Source organism: Anoplophora glabripennis, unplaced genomic scaffold (assembly GCF_000390285.2).
Source record: "Anoplophora glabripennis isolate ALB-LARVAE unplaced genomic scaffold, Agla_2.0 scaffold74, whole genome shotgun sequence".
Lineage (NCBI taxonomy): Eukaryota > Metazoa > Arthropoda > Insecta > Coleoptera > Cerambycidae > Anoplophora > Anoplophora glabripennis.
The window spans coordinates 1,202,218-1,228,629 of record NW_019416212.1 but is presented as its reverse complement, the minus strand read 5'-3'; the positions used below and the strand labels follow the sequence as shown (position 1 = coordinate 1,228,629).

At 34.4% G+C, this 26,412-nt stretch overlaps 1 protein-coding gene across 1 annotated transcript in view; it reads left to right on the top strand.

Moving 5' to 3' along the window:
- Positions 1-26,412, top strand: part of LOC108906142 (POU domain protein 2-like) — a 150,340-nt gene that overhangs the window by 69,042 nt on the left and 54,886 nt on the right. Inside the window, exon 3 of the mRNA XM_018709325.1 lies at positions 14,441-14,548. Coding sequence (XP_018564841.1) covers positions 14,441-14,548 — 108 coding nt within the window. The remainder of the gene's footprint in view (positions 1-14,440; positions 14,549-26,412) is intronic.

The following is a 26,412-nucleotide window of genomic DNA, read 5'->3' as shown; positions in this document are numbered from 1 at the left end:
ATAATAATTTCAAAGAATTGAGCGAAGTTATACATATGAATCTGAAGTCAATTTAACTCCAGCACTCCCATTTTCGAGAAAACGCCCCCCAAGTCCTCAAAAGACGATTTGTGAATACTCTTGAGGTCTGTAATGTCTTGGAAGAACTTGGTCGGTATATTAGATTGCACAACCCTACCCTCATAATTTTGGAGCAGCTGAACACGAATCTGAAATCATTTAGGTACCAGCACCAACCATATTCGAGAGATTGTCTACTAAATTTTTTTTTATAAGGGCGTTTCATGAATATACTAGGGAGATATGCGATTCAAGGTAAAAGTATTATGCAACTTTGCTTTTCGCTATAGGCATTTAACTTTTCGGGAAAGTAATCTGTATAATCTATATAATATCTCTGAAATTTCCGCAATTTTCTGTCACATTTTTTGAAGTTTTGCCATGCAGTCTTCTCAGTTTCAATAATTTTTAATACAAAATCTTGATCATGCAACATTTTACAAATTTGAGGTCCGTCGAATATACCCTCTTTCAGTTTAGCATTGCTGATACAGAGAAATTTATCTCAATTATCCGTTTACTCGTCGAAAGCCTTAATGAATTATTTCATTAGTCCAAGTTTTATGTATAGTGGAGGAAGCAGAACTTCAAATAAATCTTGCAAAAACGCTTGAGTAATGTTAAGATTCTAGATTCAAATCTCGGGTAAGGAAAGGTTTTTTGCTCATATTGACTTTTTCCACCTCTACTGTCCCAAAAACACAAGGAAACTTAGTAAATCCAAATTGCTGTGCCATGATAATAGTAATGATTTTGAAATCTCTCCAAATTCGCCACTTGTGCTCCAAATATCTTATTCTTTCTAAGATATACTTTATGCTATCATAGATTTTGGAACTTATTACCATTATATAGAAGAACTGCATATTTCCGAAAACTAGAGTCAAGTGATCGATACACAAAAGTTTTGGTTCCTTCAGACAGAAGATGTTTCTTTATCTTGACTATCTACCTCCATAGTAGGATCATATTCGATGCAAAGTAATAAATCATTGTCTGTCAAGGGAACCAATGAAGTACGCTTTTAAGGGTTTTACAAATTGAATAATTTCTTTATACATTATGAAGGGACGAGGGGATCAGTTCAGGTCTGGCACCCTTGTTCCTACAAAAATTCCTTTATTCTCATAAACTATTTATTTTAAATGTAATNTATTTTCAGTCCTGTTATATTTTCTGTAGCCGAGTTCATGCAAGATCTTTTACTGATCTTGCAGTTCATGTACATATTTAAATTTTAAATCCGCAATTCGCGTTTATATGAACTGGGCCTAACAGAAGGCGTTTCGTTTCGTTCGTTTACTTCAGCGGGATTCTGGGATTTTTTATTTTGACAACTGACAGTTGTCAAATCACGTGACGTACCGATGTAATTGCAAACTATTAAACGAACTCCTACAATTATATATTATATAAATATAATATTTTGCTATATTTTGTGCATGTGTTCCTCTATTAAAAAATATATTTATTAAAATCTCCTGTTGAAAAAAGAAATCTCCTGTTTTTTTGGCTACATTTCTACTGTTGACAGAAATTTCCATCTGGCAACACTGCTCGCCAGGTTAGTATTTGACGTATAACCGACCAGTTCGTACACTCTATGCACCTGGGCGACTACAGCTACTACCAGAACACAGTGCGTATACAGCGGTATTTCAGATTTTACATTGAATTTCATTTTAAATTTGAAATGATTCTTACGCCTTTATCTTACGCCTCCTAAAAATGATGACACGATTTTCCTTTGATAAAAGACCGACAACTTTTTGCTCTACTTTGCATCGAATACGATCCTACTATAGCTATCTATTTAGCTCCATCTTCTGGTAAGTCTAGACAATTGCGGATGTATCTTTCTATCCCACAGTATATATTCACTGTTCAGTTTGCGAAGGGTCACAGGTTTTAAAGATACATCAAAATTACTCGGGATATTTTAATTTTACATAGCACAGTCTCCGAAAAAAACCTGTTTTCCGTCTAGATGCTTCAGATTTAGGCAGTTGCCGTATTACGACAGCCTTCGACTCCTTCGGAACGATTGTGATTACCAACCATTTTAAATTTCTACGCGTACCGCACCGTTTACATTGCAAATTATGCAAAACGCGCACCATTGGCTGAACGGATGCCAATGGTAGCAAAAAACGGTCCTGACAATAAGCCCCGTGTTTGAGCACGCGATTTTAGAAAAGGGTTCCCCCGATGCTCTGCGACACGGGTAACGCACGCTCTGGGCATTTGTAACATCAAAAATGGGACCGTCTGAATGGGTTGCTGTTTAAATATCGCCACCCTTCGTTTGTTAACTGCCCGATTTTTCAGTAACGGATTTTTATTTGGCGCTGCCGGCTTTAAAACGAGTGATTTATTGCCCGGGGGGCTGCTTTTGCACGCGTTTGAATGATATTAGAAATATGGAAGTTAATGTTCAACAAAACGTAAAAAATATACAGGGTGTAGTTTAAATATGGCCAAAATTTAAGGATAGTCAACAAACAACTGCTCTGCGAGCTAAGGCTCCGTTCAGGATAAATTGCACTCGCAACAGATAGCATTGTAAATAATTACCTAAAATACAAAACAACTCTCTAAATGTTATTAATGAAAAAACACATACTAGACAACTCTCAAAACAAGTTTTTTCGTTTATCTCATTTCTGTTTTTAACATTACCTCTTTGACAAAGATAAACTGACGTAATCAGCCACAACAGGTGAATTGACCTTTTCTGTGCGTTAAAAAAAATATATTTTATTATTAACTCTCCCATTTTTTACACCATTATAAAGGAATTAAACAATTCAAATAAAATTAAAAAATGTTTCCTAAAAGGAACCTGCCAAATGAAGTCCAACGGTACTCTTTAAAACAATATCCAGTAAACAGATAGTAATTATTAATAATTATCCAACATAATAATAAAAATTATGTCTATCACAGACAATATAGCTATAGGTAAATCAAAAAAATATTTTTTATTATTACTTATTTATTATTTATTTATTTATTTTTGGTTTTATATGTTTGGGAGTAGCAATTAATTAAGCTTATTTTTTCGTTTGTTTTTCAGAAAACTGTATCTCATAAAAAAAGCTTAGGATTTTTTTATGATTTGTGATGTAGAATTCTCCGTTAAAGTATGGTCAAGTAATTCTGATACAACCTGTATAGCAATGCAGTCGTTATTTCAAAAAATGATTTTGTATAAAAACTTGTCAAAAAAATGTACCTATACTTATGTATAATAGTGTAGTGTAGAAGTATTTGCAAAATTTTCCAATTTTAAAATCTACTTAATTTCAACATAGAATTATATAAATACATCTTTATTAATTTCTTCCATACAACCGAATAAAACTTTAATTGATTGGCTTTATTAATATTTTACATTGCTAAAATCGAGACTAAAACAATGAAATAAGATTATTTGTTGTAACAGATTTGTCAAACAATGACATGGCATGACAATTTGCATAAATTTATTGTTTTTGCCGAAAACAAAGCTGTGCAATTTTTCTCGCCTCGTCGCGAGTATAAAATGCGATCGACCGCAGAGCAGTTTATTTTGTTAAATAGTCTCATCTCGTTTGCGCGCACACCCAGACCCTCCGGCTAACAACCACACCAGAATTGGCCACATGCCGTCACAATAGAGCGCGTTATTTACCATTTTTTACTCCTTTGAAAGCATGTGGTGCCATTGTGAACGTACGCCTGTACACACATACCTGGGGTGGCAACCCTTGACGGCCGTTCGCCCCCTCCCCGCAACCCGCGAGTTTTGCACATCAGCTGTGCCGAACAAATACCCAGGACGCTAAAAGACCCGAGTCGTTTTTTACGCCTATAATTCCTTCCTTGAGGAACCTGAAATAATATTTCATATTGTCAGGGCGATTTCTTGAGACGGTCTTAGGAACACAATCCGTTACATTTGGATTAGAAAAAGGTGGATCGTGCGTTTTTGACGGCGGGGCATTGTGCCTGCCTTGCTAAATGCATCCATTTTGAAAAAAGAGGAATCGGTTATTGTTCTGCCCAGAATTCAGTATTGAGTTTTTTATAGTTTGCAACTCTTTCTCCGTTTCTTTATCCTTTATACCTTTATTCTTGTATAAAGCACTACTGGCTGCGCAGTGGTTTCAACATTATGGAAATTTATATTCGAGTGGTCAAATTAAAAAGAAATACAGAGTGTCCTAATATTTCGTATACATGGAACTACCACAGTTTCTTGAGCTCAAAATGAGCAGGTTTAACTAAGCTTACCTCTATCTTAAGTTGTTTCATTTATCCGCTAGAGAGCATCTAAATTGACAAAAAAAAAACTTAAAAATCCCCCCTACCTTGAATTAATCTGCTCGTAATTTTGTTGAGGTGATGCAATAGATTCTATTTTTTGTTTTGTCTTATGTCTTAAAGAGATTATTACTAATGCATTTTCGATTTAAACTGGAAATCATTATGCCATTTCAAAAGTAATTTAATCGATAACACAGGACCAAGTGGATTACATGTTTTTTGGGTCGCTGAAACCGAATCCGAAACCAGTTTTGCCCAATCACGTCAGCGTTATTTTCTAACCTCAAAAAACAGCTTGAAACTATGAAACCTAACAATATCAACCCTTAAACTACGTAACCCTATACTTTCATAACTCAATAACCTTGAGATCGATAACCTATAACTCTAAAACCCATAATCTGAAAATCTATAACCTCAAAACTCATAAATCTCAAATCCCAATAAACTGCAAACACATAATGAGCAAAAATAAAAACAAAAAACTTGCAAGCTAAACTGAAACCTCAATCTCGGAGAGTTTTAACTTAATAATTCTACACCTCCATCACTTCATAACCTCATAATCCCTCCATAACCCTTGTTATGGACTCTGTTCCCTCATAACCACCATCTATAAATATATAAATTAATTCTGGGTAAAGAATTAAAATGTACTCTTCTCAGTATTCCTTCTGCAAATATGCTATATTTTGCAAATTGTGAAGTTATTTGAAAAAAAAATTGTCAACTTTGATGCTCTCTTGTGGCTAACCGAAGCAACTTAGGATAGATTAGTTAAATCTGCTTATTTTGATCGCAGGAAACTGTGGTAACTTTTTGTACACGGAATATTAGAACACTCTGTACGTATATAAAAATGCTAAAATGATGTTTATTCGTTGAACCATTAATTGTACATTGATTTTATTTCAGCACACAAAATTCACAACTTAAATATTGCTATGTGCCTTGGAGAAGTTTGTGTTAATTAAACGAAACGTTCACTTAGTAGCACAGTTCTCAAATCATTGTTTCAACGACGGAATCTCCAAAATTTGTTAAAAATTAGAATTGAATTTATCATGTTCGAGATTCGTCAGCTTTAGGGGCAGATCCACCCGCCTGGGCGCAGCAGCTCGTCCGCCATCGTTATTTTTTAGCGTATGCAGATGTAAAGGGGTAGTTTACATAGCGCAAGCGTATCCCGCCCATATCTCTATCGATATTATGTAAAAGCGTTGGACGCGTGCGCGATCTAACACGTTTTACATGTACATTTTTATGAACATCCCTTTCACTTGGCACTCGATATAAGATTTCAACCCTTACGCGAGGGGTAGCCAATGGCAACGCGCTGCGACGGTGTCTTGCAGGTTTTTTTCTTGAAATTCGATCGACGGGCGCGCTTATGTTTGTTTTTTTTTTCTGTAGGACTTCCGGTTCGAGCGCGGGGTTCGACAATTATTATTGGGGGTATTTCCGTGAGGGTATTTTGCAAATAGAAGGGTAGAGGGCTAATTTAGGTGGAAGAGACGGTGCGCACCCCCGTCAGGAGTTCGAGTGTTTGCTCAAACTTCGCCAGGCAATAAAACACTTCATAGAGGCAATAATCATAAGTGCATGTGGAACAACTAACTGAGGGTATAGGATTGGGATTGATTATTTAATTATTTTACGAAAAAATCTCAAAAAATGACATGCATTTTAATGCTCATTTCAAATTATTTAAAAAAAGGTCATATATTGTGATACCTGAATTTGTACATACATACAACATAATATGGTACTCAAAATATTGTAGTTTAACCGAACTGCCTATACAGACTTACAAATTCGCTTCTCACTACAGGAGTCTCGGAAACGGTAAGAGATACGAAGCAGCTTATATGTGATCAAAGTTGCATGACCAGAGGACCAATATTATGCCTCTAAAAAATCAAGGCTAACATAATTAGTTTTCGAAATATTTGAAAAAAAAACGACATTTTGGAAATCCGTTTTTGTTTCATATTAGCCTTGTTTGAGGTGATATTGAAAAAAGAAGAACACTTTCTCATTGCAACTTTTTACCCTCTATCGAATGGCATAATCAATTTTTATATGTAACGTTTCGTCTCTCCAGGACCATCATCTACTTAATTTTTTTAAATACGACCCTGGAAATTTTATTACATTTTTTGTAAGCTTTCATGACCCCCAATACTGTACTGCCTCACCTCGAACCAGATTCAGACGGTTCGTGTCGAAAAATTCATCTTCAATGTATTCGTTCCAAATTCATCTAAATTTTTTGTTTAGATTTCTATGTTTATTGAATTATCGTACACTCTAAGTGTCGTTTCACCCTGTGAAATCCACCTAGTTATTTAAACTATTACCATCACACTTTACAATAAAACATTATTGGAGTTTTAATCTCCAACACCTGGTCATACATAATTGTATAAGTTGTTGAGTCAAAATTACAACATTATTACAATTTTAATTTCATTATGACAAATTAGTTCTTAAAAATGCATATGAACAACCAAAACTCAAAATGAATATTATATTTTAAAAAATTACAGTAAATATTCGAAAACATTTCCGTTCTGGCAAATGTTGAAAATGACGATAAGCATAATGTAATCGGAATTTATTGTACCTGTAACCGCATCTGTGAAAGTGCATGTCAGATGTATTTGAAACAATTTCTGAAAAAAATTAGATCGAAATTTGTTTGAATTTTGTAAAAAAAAATTGAGGACGAATTTTTCGAGACAAAACGTGTGAATCTGGTTCGGACTGAGGCAGTAGAGTAGAGAGGTCATGAAGGGTTGCAAAAAATGTAATAAAATTTCCAGGGTCGTAAATTAAGGTGATGATGGTAGGTATAATTTTTTTGCCCTTTGGCTAATTTGAAAGCGTATGCCCTCAAATTAATCAAAATTCGATTCTTCTGTTCCTGCTGTTGCTAAAATTACAGCTTTCAAGAAAAACAGGATCACCAAAAAGTCAATAGTGAGCTATAAATTTATCACTCAAATTTGATAACCATGCACCAAATACATTACTATTTCAATAAGAAAATTATTCTCTTGTTTCAAAAATGGCTGGAAAATTTACATTTTGGAGTTTTTATGAAGGAAACTGCCCAAGAAGTGTGGTAGAGTATTGGAGGAGATTTCCTAATAGTATCGTTCCACATAAAGAAACATTTTCCAGTGTTGAAAGAAAGGCCTTTTAGTATGATTTAGTTTATCCATATTATTTACTTTTAATACTGTTGTATCATCTGCAAACAATATAGTTGAAACATTATGGCATAGTTTGAAAAGTCATTCACGTAAATCAGAAACAGTAATGGCCCGAGAATTAAACCCTGTGGAACTACTTGAAGCACTTTGAGCAATGTTATACGATTATATATAACAGTTTGTTTCCTTTCTTTTATGTATGAATAGTTCTTTCCCGCAATATAAACAGTTAGAATCTTGTCTGTGGAGTTAGAAATATTTTTTGCATACCTAGATTTCTGATATCGAAGAACTTTGTTTGAGTTCACTTGATAGGATTTTTTTGAAACATTATCAATACTTAGTAAGCTACTATTACTATTAGCAGTGGCTACTTCATAATCTAAGGAATTAAATGAATAATACAGATTGGTTCCTTTTATGAGTGCCTCTGTGCAATATCTTGACAATGGCACCAATAAAAACATGGGAATCTAACTAGATCATGCCTAAAAAAATGAAACAAATTTTTCACTATAAAAGACCTCATTGTATCGGTATTTTTATTATTTTTTTTCCGTCCGCGCTTTCTAACAAGGACTTGCACCACTTAACTGTTTCAATTCCAGAAACAGCACCTCTCACGATTTTGGTAAAAATGTCGGTTATTGTTAAAAATCATAATCACAACAGCATAACAGACAGTCCGACATAAAGAACTACGAGAACAATAACCATTCTAAACGGGTATCACTATTGTCATAATAAATAGAAAACGATTCGGTATTATTCCGTTTTTGTAAATATTTTTTTCAGAGCGCACACACAAAGTATTCCAATAACAAAATTATTTGTATTCACTGTCAGCGTGTACAAACGTTCTGGAATGAGTAATCGATAAAAAAATGAAAGAGATCATTGAAATTGTACAATAATTAAATAATGAAAGGTAATTATCTACACTTCTTTTTCGATAGGCGATTGCAGCTGCTTGCATTTCGCGAGATATTTCCCAATTATTTTGCATGAAATGCGCATGCAATATGTTTAACAATTCTCAACTAAAAAATATATCCGATATTTGGCTATGTGAAAAATTTTCTGAAAGGTCATTGTTGAAAAACTGGCACTATCTAGCTTTTTTCTCTTCCTTTCACTCTGAATAGGATACATAGGAACTAACAGTATTTAATATACAGTGTAGGAAAGTACCGATGGTCTATCAGAAGTTACGTGAGAGCGATAAAGTAAGCCATAGAAATCCATGTGATAGACAAGGATGGTTATAATGAAGGCGTCTAATAGTCAACGCCCATTTCGCCCTTCCACAAATAAGAAGTGGATCTTATTTCATCAACCCTGGTAATTTTATTACATTTTTTGTAAGCTTTCATAACTCCCAATACTGTACTGGCTCAGCCCGAACCAGATTCAGACGTTTTGTCTCGAATAATTTTTTTTTGTTTTTTAGATTTCTATGTTTACTGAATTATCGTACACTCTAATTGTCCTTAGACCCTGTGAAATCCGCTTAGTTAGTCTTATAAATTTAGCTAAAACGTAGAGGTTCACCATTTTCCTCCCCACTGCCATCCCCGTAATCCTGGAATTCCCGGATCATTTCTATTCGACGCAAACAACAAGATCATCCCGATCGAACCACCCCTGCGCTCAGCGGCCACGACCAAATATTTGTTGCACTTTGAAAGGTTATACTTCCCTTTATACACATATATTACGTATATTTTCCTCACATCTGGCGTTACACTACTGATTCCTTAAACATCAATATATATCACTAATAAACTGATACTGTGTGTGTACCATTTACTTTCGTGATCTACCCAAAATGAATCGACCTGCATAATCAATACATCTTTTCATTGGCCGTTGACCAGCTTTCCGAATTACCCCGCAACCCCAGATACGTGAATACGAGCGACGGACAGGTCAATTGAAGCATTGAGGGGCATTGAAGCTGAAGGTGTAAACACGAGGACGGGAGGGGGGGACGCGAACCGGCATGTCCCGGCCGCCCTGATGTGTGTGGTGTCCTCCGGTGGAGAGTGCATTCGAAAAAGACGGCCACAATTTACTTAGGCCCCTCGAATCAAATTGCGAATCTTCAAAAGGACCGTCCACCCCGTTTCACTTTTATTTAACTCGGTTTTATCTCTGTAAATCGCATAGCCCGTGGATGTTAAATCTTGACTACTAAATCTCAGGAAATTGAAGATTAAAGAGTGAAAGGCTGAAAGGGCTTTATGTCCGCGGGTCCTTTAAGATACCGGACTTCCCGAGTTCCCGATATCTTATTCCGCCATCATATCGCCTCATTGTTGCAATGTGGACAAAGCTTCGTCTGTACCAAAATTGCACCCATTTTAAAACTTGATTTATTAAAAAATCGGCTTCAAGAGTAGGCACATTATTCAATACACATAAACGTGATGACTAAAGCAAGCAAGTCTCATCATGGTAAAAATACATGCTTTATTATTAACTCTCATATTTTTACTTTATTTTAAAGGCTAATTCCAAAATGTTCCTAAAAATTCTATAAAGTCAATTATTGCTCCCAATATCATCTTGTCTATTAGGCTAGATACGAGAGATAATAGTAAAAATATTTTTTTTATAAATATCTACGTGTTTTTTTTAACACCGTGTAAAATACCGTAATCAGGCACCTCAAGGAGCAACTGCCCCACAATACCGTCTGGCGAAGCGCACGATTTCATGTGAAGGAAGCGTCGGTGTCCGTACGGAACTCGCTGATTTCTCTCGCGCTTATTTGGGAGAAAGGCGAGGGGGCCCAGCGCTAACTAGGGTCGCACTAATCAATATCCCCCCTCGGCCCGCGGCCTCCCTTCTACGCAGCTTCTATTCGGAAACGGCCACAACAACTGGCCACGGCTACTATTCGGGTCCTCAACCTTTGCACTTTCGTACAAACTCCCAAGACCTACATAGAGTCGTCTATGTCCCAAGGTTACGTATGATCTCGTTTTAATATTTCTCGAGAGGAGAGGTAATTGTTTCACGGAACGCGGTAGCCGGGTTATTATTTCGGTAATGATAGCTTTCATGTGTGTTTTTGTGTTGGAGAGAATCATCGTCTCTTTGTTGCTCCTCAAATTCCAGATGGTTCACACACTTCGATGTCAACACTCTCTTTGTCCGGGTAATCGAAAGTACCTTCTTCATCGGTTTTGCCTTGGAGGTTTAGGTAGTCCGATGAAAGGCTATGGCTTAACAACTCTGAAGAGAAAGTGTATTTTGAATTGGAAAGTTTCACATTTTGGGAAACATTTTTTAAACGGTGTAGTTCAAAGGGTTCAAAGCGTAGGTGGGTTTCCAAGTCTCAGAGGAATTTTCGTGTGTATCTCGAAAAGTAAAGGAGTTGCGAGTAAACCGAGATCATCTTCAAATTTGTCATACCCGATTTACTGTTACAAAATAACTGAAACAAAATTGCAAAAAACAATTCCTTTGGCGACTTCTAGGCGGATTTATTTTGTTAGTTAAAAAAAAACAATATAGTCCATTTATGCTAATTACTTGCAATGTCATAGTGCGAATTGGAAGTGTTGCCAAATTATTACAATTGTAACCTAGAACCACAGATTATGAACTTCATTTAAAAAATTTATTTAGATTTGGAATTGTGTAATTATGATTATTCCAGTTAACATTTTCTAGAGTAAGAAAACAATAATAGGGAATAAAAACATGTACATATTTTTAACATTTATTTCTTTACATTCGATGACTTTGACTTGGATCTTCTTCATACTCGCAGTACTTTGATCTTACCAAGAACCTCCAACAGTACATGTTTCTTTAATGTCTGTGTATGTGTAATGTATGTTTCATCCTGGAAAATGAACTGACTTGTGCTTTTCTCTGTAAAGGCGGATTTACACGATGCAATTTGGATGTACATCGAGGATTATTCATCACTGATGAAACAATGTAAATAACATTTCATCCAAGATAAACAGTTCTGCCTTTAAACTATCGGTTTCACCTTAGATGAATCATCCTGGATGTAGATCCAAATTGCATCGTATAAATTCGCCTTAAGTCTAAAGGTTCACTTATATTTGTCACTTTTGATGATCATCTTGGAGATGGTTTCACCCACCAATGTCTTTTAGTACGTTTAGTTGTTGATATAATTGAATTCAGTTCATGTATCAGTCCACGTGACATTAAGTCAGAGCTTCCGCGCATAGTTTTTGTATTCCTTCTTGAACGAGACATCCTGCCACCTGGTACCACAACTAGTTGTTCTTTTACTTTTCACAGACACGAAATAGGAACTGTTACAGTGTGCAGAAGGTGAAACCAACCAACTGGATGAAAATATGTAAACGACTAAAACCCCTCCAAGTTTTCTCTGTTTCCTCGCCGGGACCGTTTATCACAATACTTCAGCAAAGATAAATTGCCCTTGTCCTTGCTCTTATTAGTTTCTTTAATTCCCCCTCTCGTCGACTTCCTTCTTTTTCATAATCTTGTTAAGATAGTTTGTCGCCTCCTTCCACTTCTCTTCATTGTCAAGCATTTTTCCACCATATTGCCAGGACGTAGATCTTCATTCGGGCATAGTTGAGTCTCGTTCTCTCGTGCGTCCATCTTTCACATACAAAGAGGGTATGTTCTGGGGTATCTTACTCAGCACAGTATGCAAACCTCATTTGGTGATTTTTCAATCCTATAATATGTATATAACTTAAAACATCCTCGGCCAGTCAAGATTTGTGTCAAGTGGAAATCCAATGTGCCATGCTTTTTGCTATACCACTATCTTATATTAGGGATCAGCTTTCGCATGAATATATGTAAACGAAGACGATTGCCCTGGATGCTTTCACTCTGAGTGACTCACTTTGGGTGTACACCAAAAGTGATACAGTGTAAATCCTGCTTTACATATTCATGTAAAGAATGTACACGCCTCATTGGAATGGTAGGTAGCTTCATTAATCCACGACGTGGATCATCTTTGCAATATTAAAATCCTAATAATTTGACAATTTTCCTCAGCGATGTTATGCAACCATTGAAGAGATTCTGTTCCTGAAGGTTTTCTCGTAAAAATTTCAAAGAAATATGTTGAAAGCTGAATATTTTGAAAAAATTCTTCTATATCTACAAATTAATTTCGATTTATTTGCAAATTGGAAATGAATTGAATGAAATGTAGGCCAATCAGGAGTAATTTTTAAGTTTTTGTCATCAAATTTACTAATAAATAATATTCCCTTATTTAAAATTCTTTCAAAAAAAGTCCTTCACCCACAAACTTTTGTCTGTATTTCGGAAGTTGAAAATCTACTCTATTCTATAGTTCGGCATTTTAATTGACTTATTTTGTATATAATTGTAAAATATGTATTATTATTAAAGTGTAAGCTACTGAAATATATTACATACGATTAAATCTGAGAATAAAGCCGTATAAAGGAACAGATTAATTTTTTTAACGTTATATTCGATTTTTTTTAATATTAAGGTACCTAAGTCTGGTTTCCGTCTTTCATCAACAATTGTTGTTGAATATTTTAAACTACAAAAACTTAAAAAATAAATAAATATCTCGTAAAAAAGGGACAAATTAAGTAGTTTTGCACCAATACAGCATAAAGATATTATGGCGAACAAAAATAGGAAAATATATCGAACTGAAGCAATACAATACAAAGCAATTATATATGATAATAGACCCAGAAACAATTTGAAATGTGTTTTCCAAAGATTGAATATTCAAAATCTAGTGAAACGCAACGTAATAAGTGTAAAAATTCGAAGATTTAAACACAATAGTCGATATATTTAAATACTGATATTTTAAATAATAGATATACAAGTTTTAACACAAATTGTTTATTTTATAGAAATTGTACTGCCCAATATTGCAAAGCATATGCGATTTATATGAAATTTTGAAATACGCAAATTCAGGATATAATCTATTGGTATTTTAAAAAAAATAATAATCAACCGAGATAATCGGTTTAATTTTTATAAATAAATAATTGTATGATGTTTTTTACACGCTAAGTACAATTTTTCCAAGCAACAGTCTTTTATCCACTAATATCCAAGGTCTTTTATTATCTAATCCAGCGGTATCCAAACTGTGTTCCGCGTCCGCGCAACCCTGGGGTTCCCCACAACCTCTCTGGTGGTTCCGCGACTCAGCCAAAAATACAATGCGCTTAATGCAGAATTTGGAATGCTATTGCAACTTGCGGCAATAGCACCTGATTTCAACAAATCTAAAAATATTTAAGCACATCCCAGTCATTGATTATATTTACTCTTTTTTTTAATTATTCAACAAATATTTACTTTAAATTTTAAAGTCTTAGTTTAATTTTTACTTAATGGAATATTTATTTTGTTAATCGTAGTACATATTTATAAATATATTAATAATGAGTAAAAAATGTGTTCGAAAATTCTTGGAGGTGTGGGGCTTCCTCAAAAAAATCGAAATGTTGGCCAGGTTCTGCAAGTCGCAAAAGTTTGAAGACCGCTGATCTAATCCATAAAAATGATCCCGCTACTAATTCTATATCTACGCCACTGATTATTTTATTTATTTATTATAAACTATGTGCCGGTATCTGTTTGTTACATAAGAAATGCCTAATACTAGCAAAGAATGGTGTGATTTTTATATATTTTGTTATTTCTAACTAAAAATTTTGCAGATTTACATCAAATCTTAAGTTCACCCAAAATTCAACACCAAAGTAATTTCACTCATAAATAGGTATCTTGTTTCATTGTGAAAATTCGAGTAATTACTCCCGCCGCGCCTAGCCACAACCACAATAATAAAAATTTATGTCTGCTTTCAGGGAAGTTATGGCTAAACGAACCAGAGATGACCTGGCGGCAGGAGATGCCGGTGCCGTCGAGCGAGGAGTCAAAAATCGCGCTCCAAAGTCGACTGGGCCTCTCACCGAGTAAGTATACACCCGAAATCGATCCGGGAAAATTACGTACCGGACGCGGGCTCGCGTCAAATTTAGAGAGGATTTTTCGTGCCGAACGGAGATTTATTAACTTGCTTAGCAAAACACTGGAATCCCATTCCGGGGAGAAGCTCGATACGGACATCATCGATTTTCGGGAACATACCCCATTGACAGATTATTAGCGCGACTGCTGAGTCACCCCTTCTGCCTGTCACATGTTGATTCTGGCATTGTCATCGAAATTCATGGGCTACCTAGATCGCCTGGATTAGACTCAATAAGTATTGTCTACAGGGTGTTACAAATTACCAGATTAACTTTTCGAACAAATATGTCAGCGAAAATAATACAACTTTCATTGTCATTTTTAATTTTCGAGATTCACTAAATTCAAAAAATATTCCCAAAATTCTATCAAATGAAGTAATTCCAAATCCTGGTTTGATAAAAAAAATAATTTATTTAAACTTGGTTAATATGACATTTAATTTTCTATATTACCTAAAATATACAGTATGTGCCATTTAACACTCCCGCTACAAATATCTCCGAAATGAAGAAATTTATTTTAGTTCCGGAAACTGGGGTTGTTAGGTCCCTCGAATAGCTTCTGGTTAGAAAATAACTAGAAAATTCTAGTTAGAACTGTTAGTTCAAATCTTTCTGTATAGATGGCGTGACGATACTAAAAATTTTTTTGGTACGTGCAAATGCAGTCCATCTGAAAGATCTTTAAATTTTGAGTAATTTTTGTAATATAAAGTTTTTCCCTATATTTACTTGTTTTCGAGATATGTCGACTTCAATATGCAATGTATGATGTAACAGGAAAATTTATTACTTTATTTAAATCAGTCTGACAAAATATTCTTTTAAAATATTGTTATAATGGCTTTATTCACATCACATACTAACTAGCAAACAATAAATTATAAAGAAAAACAAACGAATGATCAACTACAGAAAAAAAAAATGTACAATAGTAAATTTTATAAGGAGCAGAGACGAACCGTATTTTATCAAATTTTATTAAAAAGTGCAGTCGTAGGTGGCTCATGTCATTTGTTTAAAATAAAATACGTATTACAGATGACACATATTAGTTTTCAAATACCTAATTAGTTTTATCAGCTTACGTCTTTCAATTTAATTATACTAGTTATAAGATTAACTATTGTACAATTTTTTTTCTGGAGTTGATCATTTGTTTTTTTATAATTTATTGTTTGTTGGTTAGTATGTGGTACGGGTAAAGTCATTATAACAATATTTTAAAATAATATTTTGTCTCGGTGTGATTTAGATAAAATAATTATCCTGTTACATCATACATTGCCTATTGAAGTCGACATTTCTCGAAAACAAGTAAATGTTGGGAAAAACTTTATATTACAAAAATTACTCGAAATTTAACGATCTCTCAGATGGACTGCATTTCCACGTTCTAGGGATCAAAAAATTTTTTAGTATCGCCACGCCATGTATACAGAAAGGTTTGAACTAACAGTTCTAACTAGAATTTGAAGCTATTCGAGGGACCAGACAACCCCAGTTTCCGGAACTATAATAAATTTCTTAATTTCGGAGATATTGGCAGCGGGAGTGTTAATAGGCACACCCTGTATAGTGTAACTGACATGTAATTAAAACATATAATTCCTAATATACCCCGATATTGAATATTACTGCTGAAGTACATTATTACTTTCTGCCACATTATAACAAAGAAGAATTACAAAAAAGTCAAAATTACGATTTCTTTACAATATGGGCCATCTACACCATCTACATAAATAAATTGCCCGAACCAAAAGCAGTTAACCATATATTCTTATACTAAAATACCTAATAGGAGTTTTCTTATGTCAGTTTTCATTTCGGAGTCCCATTTTCAAAATACATTATCAAAATTAAAATTTTAAAAATGATTTTTATTGATAACTTCGGTGATTGTAGAGATATTTATTTGAAATTTAGCACATATTTTAATCTTAAGTCGGCACACTTTTTGTGTAATTTTGGTTTAAAATATCAAGCACGATCGGAGGGGAGGGGAGTTGCAGTACCCATGTACGCCCTGTTTTTTTTAAGCACGCCTATGCTTTCCGAATATTTTTTTAGATAAAGCGGATTTATTTTAGTTTTTCACTCTTGTAAGATTTTTATTTGAAACGTCGTTTACGAGATATTCTATTCTTTTTGGATACACCACATCAATTTAGTCGACGTTAGACTTTAATTTTTGGTAGGATTTTATGAAAAATTTCTATTATATGGTATAATAACTAAACAACAGTACATGAATGAACTGTACGAGGTAAAACACTTTAGGTTAAAACCACATATTTTGATTTGGGGCTTGTTGTACAAGAATCGTAATTTTTTTAGATATGTTAGATTTATCCCAAATTAAATATCACTGATCATGATGATGATCATTTCCATTTTATTCAATAAATTGAAATAAATAAGACGACTCACATCTTTCATATAGCCCCAAAAGTTACAATATCTAGTAAATGAGATCCCAAATAAAAATCTTAAAAGAGTGACTGAACTTGAATAAAACGCCGCTTTATCTAAAAAAATATTCGGAAAGCATAGGCGTATTAAAAAAAAAATAGGGAGTCAATGGGTACTGCAACTCTCCTCCCCTCCGTTCGCGCTTGGATATATTAAACCAAAATTCACAAAAAGTGTGCCAAATATGTGCTAAATTTCAAATAAATATCTCTACAACCACCAGACATCAATAAAAAATCATTTTACCAAGTATCCTTTTCTCCAAAATAAAAAATATTTCCTTTTATTGATTCAAACTCAAACCATGGACGTACGTATTATACTTATCGGTAAAAGGCAAGAACGGCGCCGCGGAATTCCCACTTTTTGTATTTCGTGCACAAAAAAGCTATTTATTTATTTAAAGAGATGTTATAATTTCATAAACCAAGGCGTAAGTCAAAAATTTTTAACCAAAATTGCTCCAAAGTGAGATAGTATAACCTTACTAAAATGCGCAAATTTTCAACAACAGTTATTAGCAGATATTAAAAACAATTTTTAAAATTTAACATTAACACTCTGTATCTCAAAAACGGGGAGAAAATTAAAATTGACATAACGGAAATCCTGTCATTTTCGCACAGGAAATCACTATCTAATAGTTGACCTGGTAATTTCACCCTGAGGAAGGCTTAAAAAACGTTGACGAAACGTCGCCGCTTATAAAATATTAATTTTCGCATTGACATTTGTTCCAAACCCAACAGAAATCGTTAAGAAAACATTTTTTTACTCTATTCATGTATTTCTTTGAGTGATTACACAGAAAACACCGTCCGTTTTCCCCGTAAAACTGTTTCTTCAAGCATCAGCCCTTGCGAAGACAAATATGAAATCTAGTTACAATAAAAGCACTTGCGACCTCCGCCGGAGTGTATTGGGTCAGTCGCCGTCGAAAACGGCCTTTCAACTCGAGTATAATTCGATTTAAATAAGAGAAAGTCTCCTGCAGGGGGTGGGGACGAACGCTAGGAGGGCAATCTGAAATGGAGGGGCAAATGGAGCACGCCAGACGTGAGAATTCGATAAAGATTGACTGTTTTAACACCCTCTCGCAGTTCTTTAAAAGGGACGGCCCTTCTGAGCCCCCAAATCCTTTTACTTGAATCTACATTTCTATCGGAGATATTATTCCGGGATTGATTACAACCGATTGCTAATCGACGGAGGCGTTTATATAGCACGTTTGTTATGTTCTTATTATGTGGGTAAATGGAAATGCAAAAAGCTTTATTTTAGGTAAAAACTATTCACAAACATTTAAAATTATTTATCTACAACAGTGAGGTGAACAGGCATTATTTTACGCGTGGAAAATTGTATATCACCGCACGGAGTGCGGAAACTGCCAATTTAAAAAATGAATAATACTAAATTAATTTTTTAATTGAAGAAAATGAAAGAATATAAACAATCTAAAACACATATATTTTAATATATGGTACAGATTCGCTAAAGGATGTCTAGTAGAGGAGATTGTCGAGTATCCTGCTACCGCTGATTCCTTAATTTGAATAGTTTTTTAACCACCCTGGCTATTCCAGTTTCGTTTTTTTTTTTACCGAATCGATCACATATCTCTCTACTACAGCAGACGACTTCAGGTCAGTTTCTAAGTCATAAGATCTCCTCCGCCATCTGCCGATAGCATTGCGGACGTCCGTCTAAAACAGTGCCTTGTGTAGGTTTTAAGACCTAGTAATATCAGGCTTGGTATTTTACCAATGGAATTTATTCCAGCAAGTTGATTGGTACACCTCCAAATTCAGATTATTGAAATTCTAAATGTTGTCTTTTATATGGGCATGGCATCCATCCAATATCAACATTTATTTTCGACTCTGTCATAAGATTTTCAGGATATACTCTATGTATTTTTATTCTTCTTCGATTCAGAAAGAAATGGCCTGTAAAAGTTTCTTGAAATATAGAAACTGAATGAATATTTTCTGATGCGGAAAAACACTTCTGCAATATGAGCTGGTGTATTTATCGTTACAATAGCGAGAAAATACATATAATGCTCAAGCGGCCCAATCTTGCATATCTTTGTTTTTACACAAAATCTTTCGAAGAGAGTATAAAAAGGAGATAAACGACCGTGCTTTAGTCAATCATTTGAAACAGAAAGTTTTAACGACTATCCCTAATAGAGCTACATCGTTGAAAATTAGAACATCAAAATCAATCGACTTGACATAATGGCAGATACTCCAGAACAAGGTTTAAGTGTTCCAGAATAGGACGAGATTCAAAACAGGATTAAAAAACTGGGAAACTATAAACACTAGTTCGCCCTGACACGAAACATTGTAAACTATATTCATTAATAATGAAGTTAATGAACATTGTTCGCGAACGATGTTTTGGTATGTTAGTTATCTTAGTTAATAGATAATTGAAATGAATGGCCTTATTAGCAGTACACCCAAAAATGTTGATTTATTCAAGTGAGGAAATGAATTACTTTTTATGACAACACTATATTATGTTATAAACTTTAACACGTGAATTCATTAACTGTAATGACAATGACTTGTATTTTAGCTTAGTGCAGCAAAGCAAAAAGTTGCACCTCAGAAATGTGAGAAAGAATGGTTGATGCTATTTTAGAAATAACATATACAATTTTTTTCAAAACAATCAAGTATCAGGTCTTACATACATACATATATGTGAACTGGTATGCAGCTGAAAAAGTTTAATGTTTGTTGAACAATTCTGAAAAACCTATTGGTTTTGAGGCTTACACGGCCTGTGCGTTAAATATCACTTAACGTACGATGGTTTTTCGGGTTACAGATCTATATTGCACATATCTAGGAATCTTTGACCTGTCCTTGTTGTTCTCGGGCTAGGGTCTGTGGGAGAGGACCTGACGTCAGAACTCCTAAGTTCGCGCCGATGTTTACTTCGATTTTTGTCGGTTCTAAAGCCGCTACCGACGAAACCGCTCCTCATACAATGGTACTTCTCTGAGACGTTCCGTAGTGGCCTTTGCAACTGACTGCATCGAATGCTTCCAAAAGTTTCGCGGTTTTTCAGTGCCGACATCTTCAATGGTGACTCTCCAAATGCTTCACCGCGACTGACCAAATACGTAGGCCATAATAACCCGAAAAACATATCGAGGTGTTATATGTTGCTTCGTTAGAGATTTTATATCAATTTTGAGAATAAAAGACCAAAGAATAAACATTGTAGAAAAATTGCTGCATTGAACGTGTTATAAATAGAAGGGATGCTAGTTGAGATTTCAATTTTAAAATGAATATGTCAATAAAAAAATTGTTGTCATTTTATTAAGAGTTGTTAAGATTATTGGATGTACAAAATTATTTTCAAAGTTTAATGTAGGTATCTCCAAAGATTTCCAAAAATTCTTAAAGTTTAATTTTATGTTACTTTAAAGGTATTAAGCCGTTGCAAATTAATTCCAAAAAATTTTTAAATTTCAAATTTTGGTAATATGTACTATTTCTGTTACTTAATATTATTCACGGCAGTTTGAATATGAAATAATCTAAATTTCTCTAGCGAACAATGTTACTAAGTTAAAATGTTACTATGTATGTTAGTAAAAATTCAAACTTTGCCAATAACGTTTATAAACGTTGTTAGCCTATTCGTGTAAATGTGAATAACATAGTAAACGATTTTGATTACCAACTAAAAAATTTCATAAATAATCATAAACTAAATAGGTACTAATATTTCAAATAGAAAATGCTTATTCTCAAACCGTTATCAGTACTTACAATCTACACGTATCTTACCTGTACTTTTGGTTGCATATATATGTAGGTATCTCAGATATAAATTATCTCCACCTGTATTGGTAAATATACAGGGTACTTTTTAGTTAATCAATCCCAGAGCAAGTACAGATTCTAGACTTCAAAAATTTACTTTTTGGCCAAATTTACTTCAGTTTAAAACTTTATATTAAGAGATATACCTACAAGATGTTACTGCAAAAATATTTTTTACAAAAATTTCTAATAACTGATCGGATAATTGAGGATGATTTTTTCGAGACGAAACATCTGAACCTGGTTCGGGCTGAGGCAGTATAGTATTGGGAGCAAGAAAGCTTGCAAAAAATGTAATAAAATTTCCAAGTCCGTATTTAAAAAAATGAAGTTGATGATCCTGGAAACACGAAACATTACACATAAAAATTGATTATGCCATTCCATAGAGGGCAAAAAGTTGCCATGATAAAGTGTTTTTCTTTTTTCGATATCACCTCAAACAAGGCTGAAATTAAACAAAAACGGATTTCCAAAATTTCAGTGTTTTTCAAATATTTCGAAAACTAATCATGTTAGCCTTGATTTTTTAGAAGCATAATGTTGGCCTCTTGATTGCGCAACTTTGCCCCCATTTAAGCTCGGTCGTATCTCTTACCGTTTCCGAGATACCTGTAGCGAGAAACGAATTTCTAACAGCATGTATAATAATAATATAGATTTTACTGAAAATTGTCTTACCTTGTGAAAACCTATAACTTTAACCAGTTTCGAGATATTTATATATAAAAAAAATCAATACATAAATTACTTTTTATATCGATCTTTTTTTTTCCTTGTTGAGGCAATCGAACCAAAACCTTTGTCGCAATCAGTCCACTTGGTGAACAGATACACTAGAATTAATTGTAATTTCATACCGTATAGTTAGCAGTAGGCGTCCCTTACATATTTATTAAGCGGAGCCTACTTGATTTCCCATTCCGTTTCCACAATTACATGTCGTGCCGCCCGGACATTAATCCATCATACGTTTTTCATCATCATCGGCACTAATAAGACAAAAACGTGCAATTCAACCTCGATATTGCCAGGTGAATAATTGTCATCCCCCGGACCTCATAACTGAATAAACACCGCGAGCACCGTAAAGACCTCCATAAATCGTACCCATCCCCCTTTATATAATTAAAAGATCCGACGCTGGCCACTCCCCCAGCAACTGTCCTTTCCCTGATACATAAACAATTCGTCTCCGATCGGAAAGGGACGGGTATATATTCCCGGTTATTCCTAGAAAGCAGCGTAGTGTGCGACTCCTCTAATTGGGTCTATGAGCGGGGCCAGTGGCGGCTCCATCCAAGGAGCAAAGGGGTCGTAAACAACATTTATTTTTTTAATATAAACTTTTACACTGAGAAAACTGCCAAAATATTCCCGATGACAGTCCTACATGGGACCGATACCTTTTTAATTTGATATTAATTGATTTATATCAGTATCATTCAAAGCAAAGGAACTTGTATATGAAATTTGTCGCAAGTATTTATATTTAATATGTAAAGACAAATATTAAATTGTTAGCTTTTGAATATTTATCATAAAGGTATAATTTCTTGAAAAAATCTCATCAGATAAATCCTACTTAAAGGATAAGTAGTACATAATATAATACAAAAACATTTAAAATAAATATAGGTATGCAAAAAGGCATTGAAAAATATAAACAAAATATAAGAACAATACAAACGTAAGAATACAAAAAATCAAAATATAACGTAAATGACATTAAAATAATACAAACAACAGAAAAAACGAATAGAATATAATAGATATTGTACACTAAGGGCCTCCACAATATCGTTGATAAAAATAAATAGGAAAGGTCCCAATATGGACCCTTGAAGAGCTCCTGATATTTGAAGGAAACAGAGTTCTAAAACGTCGTCTTACATAAACTGGAACACATTGCTATTCGAGGTAGTCTCAATATGTGAATTTCTGACCAATAAATATTTTAAAGTTGCATTTGGCACATAATTTTCTAAAGTAAGACCAGTAACAAGTGGAATACCTCAGTGTTCTATTCTCGGTCTGTTGTTGTCTATTACCTATGTTAGTGATATATAACTCTATCTCGAATCCATATCAGTTTACGCCGATAAATAATAAATCTTCCCCAAACAAAAGGAACTTCCGAATTTGGAACCACCTATCTCAAGAAGTAGTTAATATTTTCATTTCTATTTTGAACTATACACTGTGTCCCAAAATGATGGAACAAAATTCATATTTTTTCCAAAAGAAAATAAAAAAAAAAAATCATTAAGGTAATTTCTTATATCGAAGCGAAAATGTGGAAGGGCACCATCTTGTTGGAACTAGACATCACCAACAGGCATATTGTGCTCATTAGAGTTAGGAAAAATTAATTCCAGAGCTGGAATGAACTCAAAACGCAAAAAATCCAAATAAATATAGTCTGTCAAATTGCCCTCAAAGAAATGGTATACGATTTCTTACCATTCCAGCCCAAGCATTCACTTTTTCCGGCGTTGTGTATGTTTTTCTTGCATCCAATGCGGATTTTCTGGGCTCCAAAACCTAATATTTTGCTTGTTTACGATTCCGTTTAAGCAAAAAGTCGATGTGATTTTTTAAGTTGGGTTGTCTTTCAAATAAATTTCTAATTTCCTCGCAAAACTGTAATCTTCTGTCTGTGTCATCTGCCCATAGTTCTTGTAAGATCTTACAATATAACGTCTAAAGACGTTAACTTTGTAAGGATTTCTGTGAACTGAGAACTTCGACAAGTTGAAGTTGGCTGAGATAGATCTAATGGATGAGTGAGGATTTTCAGTAACGGCGACTTTAATTTGTAAACTATAAGGCTTAAGATTTAATGTTAGAGCTTTGGTTTTCCGTTTTATTCATAATAAAAGTTATCCTCTCTGCCTTCACTAATTTGTAATGATAGTCTTTGAAGGAACATAGAAACTACTACCGACATATAAAAACTAAAATTTATTCAAAACGAACTGGTAGATTGTGTATGGTACTTTATCTCTTGCTATCTATTGAAATATTACATGTCGACAAGGAGAGAAGTAGGTTTTATATTCCAACTGATCCTACGCTTTACCATCAGCCGCCACTGAGTGAAATTAATTCAATTTCGCTATTATGGTGCAATTAATAGCTGGAATAATGCACTGCAACTGCTCGATGGCGTATTACCGAGTACAGAACCCATTAGGCCAAGTCGTTAGACTTCTACTGTACAGGGTAGACTATTATGGATTGAGTCAAAAAGAACGTATTATTGTTAATTAAGAAACGTTTGATGTTACGTATTTTTAAATTATAATCGATGACGTGTCTAAAGAAGGAAAATACAAAAGAAGCTGCATTATATCCGTTTACTAATTGACCTGTTTGATTATTTAAAAGAAACTCCCAGATTTGTAGGCGGAAAATAAATATGTAACGCCGATATCATCAATTCGGTAATTGCTGATATCACAATAATTATCCTTGGGCCATTCCATGTCAACCTCAACCATCTTCAATGAAAATGGCGTGGATGTGTATACATATGTGGAAGGAAATTCTGTAAAGTTTTAGCTCCATATATTAAACATTTGGGGCAGCATGTCATTTTAACTGGAGGTCCTTGTAATTGCAACAGCGTCAGCCACGACGATTCTGGAAAGTTTCATATGCTCTCATAGCTTATCCAGATTAGGTATGGTGCTGAAATTGGATATGCTATACTTGTAAATCAACATTTTCAGGCAAGAAAGAAAAAATGAGAATGAATGTTCAAAAAACAACCCTAGATTCATAATTTAACCTCAAAGTGGCTCAAAAATTACGCTGCACTGTGTTTGTGCCATATTTTAGCAACTCATAACCAGTTACATGAGACTGCACTGCAGTAATATGACAGTAATGGCTACCATATTTGAAAAAATATTTAACGACAGTAAAAATCAAAAAGCCATATATAACCCATTTTTTAAGTCAAATATCTCAAAAGGGTGTTCCCTAATTTTGTTTTAGAAGGAGCAGATTTTTCTCTCATATTATTTTGATTTGATACTTCGATGGTTAAGGCAAGAAAAATGTCTCTGAAGATGGTACTCTTCATCCGGCACAATGTACATAAAGATCATTAATATAATCCATGAGTTGGTGTCTGCCACTACCAGTTCTCTTAAGAATTGCAATTATAATCCTATTAAGGATCATAAACTTGTCAATTCTTTCAATAATTGGTAACCCTATCGTCTAGGGGTCATGTCCGATAGCCTATGCACGGGTGTGGGTATCTTCCCAAGGATAACAAGCCTAATATTGAATGGATGTACTACCAAGGTTCCCAAGGCTGAGAGTGGGTAAACCACTGGCGGTGTCTTTTTCAACAGGTTTCAAAGTTTTTTCTTATTATTTAGACGGGTAGAGTCCATTCCTGGAGTTTGGTGCTATTGTCTCGACTCACCCTGTATTTATACATAGTTTCAGCTTTTATTTTGAATAATTAATAATTACTTGCAATTTACTAGATATTTCTGGTGTAATTCAATGCTGTTTGGGGATGTAGCCTATGGAGTAGTTGTCTCGCGTAATATCAACACTTAGGATTCTTATCTATCGGATATCGTTTTCATACATAGATTTCTGGTATCGAAGAACATTGTTTAATTTCATTTGATAAGATCTTTTAGAAAATATGTTTGAATTTGTTTGAATTAACTTAATACCTTTACAATAGAGTAATAATTTGTTGTATCGAAATCTAAGATATTTCACTGACTTAACAAAATAAACCTAATCCTGGACTGCATCATACGTACCAAATAGAAACAAAAGTATTAAATGTTGGAAGAAAGAGTAAAATAGTCAGATTTATTTTTATAAACTAAATCCTTAGCAAAACCCATTCGATTGTTTGAATGATAAGATTTGCAAAACAAGACTTACTATGAAATCCATGTGATCGTAGTAGTTTGGTATTTTGATTGTCTCCTATGTAACGATGTTATAAAATACATCAAAGAATTTTGAGTATTGTGTGCCAATGAGGCTAACGAAAAAAATGAACATATTTTAGTAGTAGTCTTCTGTCTACCTTCATTCATTAAAAATTTGGCGTCCCTTCTGAGGTAATATTTTAAGACAACGTCTCCATAAGTCTTCATTATGACGAGAGGCTCCACATTTCTGTATACCTCCCATCATATTAACAGAAAACTTCGGCACCCATCACGTCTCCTGCCATTTTTTACACCGATTCCAATTTATTAGACATAAAACTCACCGTCCCGTTTATGCCTTTTAGAGGGTTGTTTTACATCACCGTCCTCGGGCATATCGTCCTGCGAAGGATCCTTAGCCGGGCAATATATATCGGGCGGCCTTCGGGGATCTCCTCGTCCTGCTATGGCAGCTGGACTCCTGCGACACCTGGCCATGATAGTCCCCCCCTTGATATACGGGTTATACATTCCATAAAACATGTATTGACTACATAGG